The sequence below is a fragment of the Lutra lutra genome, chromosome 4, assembly GCF_902655055.1.
Source record: "Lutra lutra chromosome 4, mLutLut1.2, whole genome shotgun sequence".
NCBI classification, from domain to species: Eukaryota; Metazoa; Chordata; class Mammalia; order Carnivora; family Mustelidae; genus Lutra; species Lutra lutra.
In genome coordinates, this window is record NC_062281.1 from 44,797,090 (window position 1) to 44,808,113 (window position 11,024).

General features: G+C 39.6%; 1 protein-coding gene across 5 annotated transcripts in view; it reads left to right on the top strand.

The window, feature by feature from the left end:
* The window catches only part of RUNX1T1 (RUNX1 partner transcriptional co-repressor 1), a 137,520-nt gene that overhangs the window by 76,534 nt on the left and 49,962 nt on the right, over positions 1 to 11,024 (top strand). For all 5 annotated transcript variants that reach the window (XM_047725638.1, XM_047725639.1, XM_047725640.1 and 2 more), the window contains 3 exons: positions 3,779 to 3,916; positions 5,988 to 6,229; positions 10,190 to 10,279. In XM_047725638.1, coding sequence (XP_047581594.1) covers positions 3,779 to 3,916; positions 5,988 to 6,229; positions 10,190 to 10,279 — 470 coding nt within the window. The remainder of the gene's footprint in view (positions 1 to 3,778; positions 3,917 to 5,987; positions 6,230 to 10,189; positions 10,280 to 11,024) is intronic.

Sequence of the window (11,024 nt, forward strand, 5' to 3'; positions counted from 1 at the left end):
AAATTCTGTACCTAGTTCTGTGCCTCCCAAACTGTCTTCTCCTTCCCGGTGGTAGTACTTGAGTTCCTCTTGGGCTTACTCCGCTTTATTGAACTTCTCGCTCCTATAGCTGGTGCTCGCTCACTCCAGTCAGGCTAACTCTGGCCGAACTGCTAATGCGCCAAGAGGTTTCTCAATCCATAACATCTCCTTGGACACAGCTAATTCTTCTATTATAATTGCCATGATGAACGCGGAGAAAAAAAGATGTTCTGTCTACCAGACCTGAACTTCCTATTTACCCGAATCATCTCTAGAATAGTATGTAAACAAGGCAAATACAGAATGCCTCGTCTTCCTACCTTAAAAACACATCTGGAACTGTTTGAACTCACTAAAAGTAAAATAAGTGCTATGGTAGATTATGCCATACCTCTTTTTTTTTTTACCTAAAAAAAGAAAAAAGGAAATGGAAAACATACCACTTCTAGAAGGCCTTGACACTGAATTGGATATTGAAATGGTATCAGTAATGTATTTATATATGCCACATTTTCTTCCATGTTTCAGCCATCTTTGGGACATATGTGTTGGATATTTGCCAGGTGAGTTGAAATGTTACCCCATAGGGGAGATCTTTATTTAGAAGTGGTGAGCATCCTTACGGTAGAAGTAAAGTCAGTCCTTTCGATTATATATACCTTCCTGCTCTGATAGAGACTTGTTTTCTTTCTTTTTTTTTCTTTTTTTATCATTTTGTGTCAATCTTTCAATAAATGTCAGCATTCCCTTGCAGGGGCTAAAAATAGAAACTATGTCTAAGAACAGTATAATTTTCAGAAACTTAAAAAATTGCATAAGAAATATTCTAACTTAATATTGGTTTTACTGTGTCCTCTAATTTGAAGTGGAGTGAAATACTTCAGTGGTTGAATCATAGCTCTTTTGCTGTTTGCTATAAAAGTTTCAAGAATATATATTTCAAAATGTTTTTTTTTAAGTAATCCAAAACAAATGCAACAGAACTCAGCATACTTGAAACATATTTTCTGAATTTATCTTAAATCTCTCTACTCCAGAGAGTATGTGTGTGTGTGTGTGCGTGCACGGGTTAGGCCTGGCTGGTTACTTCACCATTGGTCCCCATCCTGGATTGATTGCACTGAATAACATAGAATGAGTTACATATGGTCCCACTTTGTCTAAGTTTGTAGGACCTCTGGGTTGGAGCTCCATTTGATCAGAGTGGAGCTAACCGTCACAGAAATCTGGCTAAAGTCAAAATCCCAAGTATATACATAGTATACGTATATTCCAGTTAGGATGGATATATTCCAGTTAGGATGGATATATTCCTGTTACAAGCAGCGGTGCGTTTGTTTTTTTGTTTTGTTTTCTTTTGTTTTTTGTTTTTGCTATTTATTGGCTTAGTGGTTATTGTTCTTCAAGTATCGGTGTCATTTGAAGAATCTTAACAATATCACTCATCTACCTTTTATTGTTGTTGTTGTTACTATTATTAAGTCCATCTCGAGTTTGGAGAGGAAGCCCTGTTGTCAGTTTTATCATTCGTTTCCTTTCCTCTTAGCTTCGGCAAACAGAGTAAAGACACACAGGGATTAAGATTTGTTTTCCAGGTTAGGTTTTGCCCAGGAGGTACATGGAGGTAAGTATGATATAGTAGCTGTGCCCGCTAAGGGTCTGCTTTTTGGGGTAGACGAAGCCATCCCGAGTAACTTTCTCTGCACGTAGGCTGTTTTCTCCCTGTGTTGATCTTCTCTCTCTCCTCTTTGCCTTCCATTGCTTTATTTATTTATTTTTTCGTTATTCCCACTACCCCTTCCCCCTCCTGCTCTTCCTCTCTCTGTCTGTGCGACCACGTGCTTCAAATCTGTGTATCTGGACTGCCTTCTCTCACAGTTCAGCGTGAGTGTTAGCAGAATGAAAACCAGATGGACCAGCAGTTCCCACTGTTATCTCCCAGCCGACTTTGGCAAGCCTCCCTCGATCCCTCCTTCCTTGGCATGACAGAAATATTTGCCTTTATTTAGGGAGACTTGTATTTGCTGCCGTACCTCTTCCCTCAGCTGCAACATAAGCGAAAGCTATTTATTCCCTTGTTGCTGAGGTTGGTTGAGGTGAGTAGACTGTGCAGTGATTTTAACCGTTGAAAAAGCGGTTTTAAACCTGCCTAACTTCTGTGTTTTCCTAGAGTAAGTGATTTACTGATTCTGGGTGTTAAATGCTCTGGAATTGCAGTATGAAGATGAGTTATGAACAGGAAGAAAAAGGTAGAAATGCTCTCCATGGAGTGTTTTCACCATCATTTCACTCAGAACACGTATTTACTGAAGGACAGTCGCTCCTCAGCCAGCAGTCGAGATTAAGAACTGGAGACCCGGCTGCTAGGTTATCGAAGTGCTGTTCTTAGAATGATGATTATATTTTCATTCTTTTCTCACATTTTCCCTAGTACGGTATATTTCAACTGGAAAATGTTATGTTCTCTTGCTACCCAAGTCTTAACGAATCGGCTCTGAATAAAGGTGTGAGCTGGGTTTGGAATTGCCATAGTAGTAATTTGGATTTTTCATTTTCAAAGAACAGACTTTTAAGTAATTTTTGAGAATTTCTGCCTTTGGTTATCATAAGGTTTTAAAAGACTCTTTCTTGATCAGTAGACTGTGTTACATTTTAAACAGTCCAAGTGGGAACCATCTGCATCTGAGACTGTAAGAGGCACCTCAGACATTTTGGGGGGCTTGTGTGCGCACGTGCGCACAGGCACACGGTGTTAGTAGATAATTGGATCTGAAGGAACAAATGAAACCCACTTTTTTTTTTTAAACTGGAGATCTGTCGCTTTGATAAACAAATTTGACTGACCAAAAAAAAAAAAAAAAAAAAGCTCGAAATTTCAAAGGAAAAATAAAAATATACTTAGTAGAAAACAGTCCTGAAGCTCAAATGCTCATTATTGGGTAATCAGGAAGTTTCTCCATATCTGTCCCACATGCATGAAAAAATACAGGGAGAGACTGTCTCCAGTTTTTCTTAGTTGTCAGTTTGGGGGTTGTTCCATTCTTACTCTGTGTGGGATTATTAATCGAAGTATTGGTCTCATGTTTTCTAAAATGGTGGTTCATAAACTCACAGATTCTGAGTAAATTAGTTTACCTTCGTTGTGTAGAAGACCACATTCCTTTAGTGGCGATTTTTCAAGCAGGGCAGAGAAGCATTGATGTGAGCACTGTCTCTGGGAGACCTAATCTGCTTCATCTACTAGGCCAGAAATGGAGCGTGGAAAAGGAATGGCAGGTGTTACGGAAAAATCATTGCAAAATGCTGGCTCCTACAAGTATCTCACCTGCCTAACAGACTTCAGATTTGTGTCGTTTCTGAGCTAAAGGGTTTATTACCATTCTACTTCCCCATCTATTTTTTTAGCTCTTGCTAATGTTGGCTTCAGCTTCCAGTGAAGTTGTGCTCTTGCATATAACACTACCAAGGTAGCATCTGCCCAAGCCAGAAATAACAATAGGATGTAAAATAACCCAGTTACAAATGAGGTCCTGCCATCTGTGCTACACCTTCTTAAGTGGGGTTTGGATGATAAAGTCCTGATTTAAACTTCAGTAGATAAGCCTACTTTATTGATAGGAGATGTCGGATTTCTTCTGTTCACTTGTAAAAAAGAGGAGCCCCACTTAAAAACAAAACAAAACAAAAAAAAAACAAGAAAAAAAACCACGAAGGTGCTTAAGGAGTAAAATAACCTGTTCATGGTGGCGTCCTCCAGATCGGACTGAGAAGCACTCCACGATGCCAGACTCACCTGTGGATGTGAAGACCCCATCCAGGCTGACTCCTCCCACCATGCCACCTCCCCCCACAACTCAAGGAGCTCCAAGAACCAGTTCATTTACGCCGACGACTTGTGAGTAGGCATTTCTGCATTTCCTGTTTGCATTTTAAAGTCTAAATTTTTTTTCCTGCATATGAAAATTAAGGGAAAATAAGATCCAGCAACAATGTGTTCCACAGACATGAAGCACCCCTCCCCGCCACCAAATTGTTTAATTGGCAGTGAGCAGGTAATAAGCCTGTGCAGACGTATAGCATCTTCAGTATAGTTTGTATGACCGCCAATATTTGCCTGCCTTTCCATTTTTGCTTCAGAGTTGTAGTCTGCTTTGATTTCTGCAGTGAAGAATACAGCATTCATTGGGTCTATGACTCCATTTGTTATCATTGTAACTTTTAGTTCGACTCAACGTGTAGCTCCTTATTTTAGTTTGTACGTTTGGACTTGGAACATGTTAATATCCTACAGTTATTTCCAGGTTGCTTCTGATCTTCTAATGCTACTTTCTTCTGTTATTTACAAATAATATTGAAATCTAGCAGTCTTAAGTTAGAAGGGGTATGGCTCTAGGCAACAATCACATATGGAAAACTTTCTGAAATAAGGAGCATCTTTCTTTTCTCGAACCCGCCAGACTTTTATTAAATCTTTACTTACTTCCAGCTTGACTCAGGCCTTGTGTTCTCAATCAGTGGTGTGTGTTGCTTTCTGGGTTGTCCCAGGAAGAGACAGAACATTCTGACCAGAGAGTAACTTCTCTTTCTTTCCTGTATATTCCAGTAGGGATAGTGGATAGCTTTGTTTTCAGTCAGTCTCAGAATCCTGGTCAAAAGTGTCATAAAGGATTTGTGAAACTAATAAACGCTATCTGTTGCAGATAATACTATTTACAGACCACGTGCCGTGAAGTCTATATGAATGAAAAATAACGAACAGGCAAAAACAGATAGATCCGTGGGATTATAAGGGATTGGCAAAATACACAGCCCAGGCTGTTTAGGCAGCGTCGCACTGTCATTTAAAAGACCTTTCCAAACGTGGAAGGAACAGGAGGCTGCGCCGGTGCCAACTTGTTACCCTGTCATCTTGTATTTGGTTTGTTGTTACCCAAAGCCACAGGGATAGGCATATGTCTCCCGTGAGAGGTCCTAGTGAGCAATCATTCCGTGACAGGGTGCTTTGGTGCTCATTTGGGACAAGGGACCATTTCATTATCTTGAAACTTTTAAGAAGAATAAAGTACTTAAGACATCTTCTAACCACAGTTGGAGATAATCTGTCAACATTCTATTACAAAGATGGGTTTGATAAAGATGAGTTTGTTGAATTAATAGATTTAATACAATAAAATCAGCATTGTTTTCAGTGAGGAATGTGCCAAATTTTCCAGTCTTGTTCTTATGAGTGATCTTGTTGTTCAAATAAATTTTATCAGAAATGAAGTTATCAAATTACCACCCACCCATGCTATTAGTTGGAATGAGATGTCCCTTTTCAATTTCTTGAAATAACTCTTTGATAATTACCATATCCATTTGGCTTCTTATGCAAAATTTGCATTTTCCCTGAAGAAGTGGTTAAGAAATATGAGGGGGAGAAAATAGCCTTCTAATTGGGTGGTATAAGGTTAAAGCTTGAAAGTCCTATTTCTATAAACACAGCTGTCAGTTGTGTGTACAAAACATGATTAAAAATGTTCAGTGATAAATTTAGTCTCCACCAAATGTACACTTTCTCTGGGGGAACAGTTTAGAAAGGAATGGTCCCGTTATACTGATGTAAGCCTGTGACAAAAGGCTGACATCCCACCACTATTTGTTCTGTGTTTAAAACATTTCAGGTGGTTGGCATATGTGCACATGGGAGGCAGGGCTGTCCCTGTGTTACAGCCAACTCCCATTTATTACCAGCTTCCGTGTAGAATACCCTCACGCAGGGTGAGGACTTAGGCTCATTTAGTTACAGAGGACCCGAACCTGTGGTCATCCAGTGAAGTCAGAGCATTTTACAGCAAACCCCCAACAGTTGTTAAATTACACAGTCCACTAGATTTAAAGGGAATGAAGCTTGGTTATAATTTCCTTGTGCATATTCCCTGTAAATTTATTTATTTTTTTTCTTTCTGATTTTGTGCTCTCGACAGTAACTAATGGCACGAGCCATTCACCCACAGCCTTGAATGGCGCCCCCTCGCCGCCCAATGGCTTTAGCAATGGGCCTTCCTCCTCTTCCTCTTCTTCTCTGGCTAATCAACAGCTGCCCCCAGCCTGTGGCGCCAGGCAGCTCAGTAAGCTGAAACGGTTCCTTACTACCCTGCAGCAGTTTGGCAATGACATTTCTCCAGAGATAGGAGAGAGAGTCCGCACCCTCGTACTAGGACTGGTGGTAAGCAAATGGAAATGAGCCCAATTTTCTGGGGAAAGGGGTAGTGTGTGTGGGAGATTCACAATATGGACTCCCAGCTGTTTTGTTCTAATATACTCCACACCTGGAGATTGCATGTTTAAGTCTGAGAGTTCTGTAGTAACAGGGTTCTCAAGCGAGCATTATGTATGGACCTCCCCACTTTGGTTTCTTGTACTACTTGACCAATAAAGATAAGGTTCTACAAATTTATTATTTTCTTAGTCGTGTGTGTGTGTGTGTGTGTGTGTGTGTAGTGTGTATAAAATTCCATAGGTATAACCTCTTGGCATGACTAGGGGCTTTCTGCAATGACAAAATGTTCTTATTACATTAATGATTTACTTAATCTAATTGGCTGCTCATTTTGACATAATTGCTTTGAGAGATTTTTTTTTTTTTTTTTTTATCAGTCTAGATAAGCAAGGATTTACAACCAGGAATACATTGTTCTTCTACATGTTTTCATTTTTGAGGCTAATAACATTTTTTAAAATTTTGATTGCAGTAAAATATACATAATATAAAACTGACCTTTTTAACCATTTCTAAGTGGATGGTTTAGTGGCATTAAGTACATTCACAATGTCGTGTAACCATCACCACCATCTGTCTTCAGAACTTTTTCATCACTTCAAACTGAATCTCTGTACCCATTAAACAATAATACCCCACTTTCCCCTCTCCCAACCTCTGCTAACCACTAATTGTTTAAAAAAAAAAAACCAGTTCTTTGTTATAGGTAGAATTACTTAAGCCATTAGTTTGAAAACAGAAGTATTGATTTTATTTTTTTTAAAGGCTTTATATATTTGTACGATAGAGAGAGAGCAGGAGAGCACAGACAGGGGGAGCAGCAGAGGGAGAGGGAGAAGCAGGTCCCCCGCTGTGCAGGGAGCCCGATGTGGGGTTTCATCCCAAGACCCTGACCTGGGATCATGACCTGAGCTGAAGGTAGTTGCTCAACCAACTGAGCCACCCAGGTGCCCAGAAGTACTGCTTTTAGCACAAGTCCATGTTCTATACATTATCACACTGGAAATTAGAACATATATCATTTGGGGGGGGTCCTAAATCACTTTTATACATGCTGTGATTTTCTGTATAAGTAGAGGATTTTTACTTAGGAAGGCAATTTTTCCATAGCAAATCGAGTCATGGGGAAGCTGTGAGTCACATATTTAGCCCTTATGGCGGAACTCAAATTCAGGTGACAGGCGCCAGTTTCCTTTCTCTTGAAATAGATCATTCATTTTTATGATGTGGATGTATCATGGGCAAACCCATACTGGTTGGTTGTTTTTGTTTTTTGTTTTTTGTTTTTTCCGAAGAAGCCCCAGAATTAAAGCCCGAGTTAGAGTCTAGTGCGGTAGACATGCTTCAAATCATAATAACTCACATTGGACAGAGATTTTGCAACTCACCTTTTTAACTCTTACCTCCTTCTACTCTGCACTCCTAAGAACAAAAAGCTTTTGCATTTCCCACAATCTGCCAGCTCCACCTTGCTCTCCTCCAGGACTGGAAGGTGATCGCCACAGAACTGTGTCAGCACGTTGCAATTAGTTTTGTCAATCACTTACCTTTTCCTTTTTATTCATTCTTGAGTTTTACATAATGGGTTTTGCAACTCACAAATAAATTAAACCTAAGAGCCACAGAATAAGTTCAAAGCAGTGATTGTGTTACATAAATGGTGAATATGTTCTATGTAACAAAAAAATGTTTTTTTGAAAACTGCTTTATAAATTTGATGTGGTCTCTAACAGTGGTTTCCATAACTTCAGTTACAGAAAAACTTGGTAACTTTAAGTTGATTTCCCACATGTTAAAAATGGCATACTTTTGAGTATAATACTTTTTTATAAAGATATGCATTTATCTAAAAACCTTAGGAAGATAAGTTAGGGGAAGACATTAATCAATAGTGCTTTGCATGTAATAGGCAGGCAGTGAAAATTTGCTAAGCGAGTGAATAGAGAATGGGTCTTTAAAAAATTTTTTTTTTTAAAGATTTTATTTATTTATTTGAGAGAGAGAGAGATCACAAGTAGGCAGAGAGGCAGGCAGAGAGAGAGGAAGGGAAGCAGGCTCCCTGCTGAGCAGAGAGCCCGATGTGGGACTCGATCCCAGGACCCTGAGATCACGACCTGAGCCGAAGGCAGCGGCTTAACCCACTGAGCCACCCAGGCACCCTCTTTTTAAAATTTTGTTATTTGAATATAGTTGACACAATATTACATTGGTTTTAGGTGTACAACATAGTGATTCAACTTCTCTATATGTTATGCTCTGCTCGCCCCAAGTGTAGCTGACATCTACTACCATATAATACTATTACAATAATATTGACTATATTCCCATAAGCTGCACCTTTTATTCCTATGACTTCTTCATTCCCTAACTAGAAACCTGTATCTTCCAACCCCTCTTCACCCAGTTTGCCCATTCCTCCCACTCCCCCCCCACACCCTTCCTTTTTGGCAACCAGCCGTTTGTTAATAGAGAACAGATTTGTTTTTTCTTTTTTTGAGCATTTGACTGAAAACTTTTATGCGTGCCATTTTATTTAATCTTGGGACTTGGCGTAGTGATTTTATACACATTTTACATGTGGGGAAACTGAGGTTTACAGAGGTAAAATATACAGCGCTGTACCCAGCTGTGGTGACAGGCCTGTGACTTAAACTCGGGTAATCATTCATAATGAATCACATTCTGCTACTATTTAGATGGAGTTAGGGAAACTTAGTAGAAACAGGTTTAATGCACTAAACAACAGGCGTGGCTTTAGGAAATAAGCCATTGAGACAAAATTAAAAAAGAAAAAAAAAAAAAAAAGACTCTCCCCGATCACTGTTGTTACACATAGGAAGTTAGTGTTGATTCATAGTTTCATGTGAAGCTGTTTTGAGTTCAGAAGTATAAACTTAGAATTTGGTGTCCCCACACTTTGTCATAAAAAGAAAAGGAACTGCTCAAAAAAGTGGGCGGAACAATATCCTGAAGGAGTTACGTCACTAGTACCCCAGTGTCCTCAGACTTGAGGGTAATTGAGGTGTTGAGGAAGCTGAGACACAGTTTACATTTGTGATTCTGCACAGAGACTGGGGAAGATGAACCGAAATATGGTTAATTTACCCAACACTTTTACAGGAAGTTGGTTGTCCATTGAGCAGATGCTTTTCCCTCCCCACCAAAACATATGCACTGCAGGATAAAAGCCCTGAGTAATTGGGGCTGATCTGGGATAGGTAGGAGTTGGTTCAGGTCATTTTGTGCAGTCTCATTTAGGTTGAGCAGTACATCTTGCCTGTAGGATAAACGGAATATTTTTGATAACTGGGGAACATTTTCACCCTCTGTAAGACTCAAGGCCTCAGAGAACTGGCCAACCTTTTCCTGGGCTTTACTATTCAGCACGCCACTCAGCTTAGCTGCTCATCCTGACCCAGGATGCCTTGGTAGACAAAGCCTGTGAGATGGAAAGACAGAAGAGCACTCCTATCAGCAGTAACACAGATGTGACACGTGGGATGAATTGAGATTCGGACACTTGCCTTCGGCCTTTAAGTGATTGGGTGTTGTGCTTTTAAATCTACCCGAGTATGTTTGGTTTCCATAAAGGTCATAGAAGTTTCTTCATAATGGCAGAGACTTCTCTGACAATTAAACTATGCTACAGTCCCTGCACATTAGTCTCCAAGTACCACATTTAATGGGTTGCGTTATCTGATGCTGTTTTTGGAGGTGGGTGATGACTGCATAATATGCGATCTTTTTTACAAGATCAAAAGGTTGTCTGTTGAACGCACGGCTTCCTGCATGTGTGTCTGCTGGTTAGTACACTGTGTTGTAACAATATTAGTAATTTATTAGCTTCAATGTTTTTACTATTTACCAAGAGACAAATGTATTTATACTACATATTTTCTCCTGCAGAACTCTACTTTGACAATTGAAGAATTTCATTCCAAACTGCAAGAAGCTACTAACTTCCCACTGCGACCTTTTGTCATCCCATTTCTGAAGGTATCGCACAGCTCACTGGGCTGGAAAGTATTTCAGACCATATTGTTGTTAGGTCACAACAGTGTTTCTTCTTAGGAGGGGGGGGTCAGAACATTTAAGGGCACTTTGACTTAGTTTAAGGATGGAAGCTCTCTGAATAGGTATCTTTTTATGATCATTTCTGTAGTACTTCTAAAAATGTAATAGAGTGTTTTTTGAATAGTTAAGTTTGGAGAAGAGGCGAGAAACCTTTGAATAAAGGTTTTGCTTGATTTTTTTTGGTCATTCGAGTTCTACTTCACATTTTGCCCGTCTTTAAAATGAAAAGAAGATTGGTTGTGCTCTTTGGTTTTTCAGAGCTTTTTATACTTCTTGTTTCATTTTTGCAAAGACCTAAAGGAATAGAAGGAATAGAACCTTCTTTTGGCCAGTAAAGGAATTGGGAATAAGTGATAAATCCAGGGTGTGCCCACCTAAGTGTTGTTCGAGCTGTGGAGTTAGAAATGATTTTTAATTCTCAGCATTGAGTTTTCCACCTCCTCTGAGAGCCCTTCAAAAAAGCAACTGGAAAACAAGCAAGAGAAAGAAGGGACATTTTTATTCAATGTAACAGGTGGTTAATTCACTGATGGATACTAAAACAATGGGTACTTCTGACAGAAGAGCAAATTACCGGGGTGCCTAGGCTCAGCTTGGTAAGCATCTAACTCTTGATACCCACCCAGGTTATGATCTCAGAGTTGTGCAATCAAGCCCCCTGTCAGGC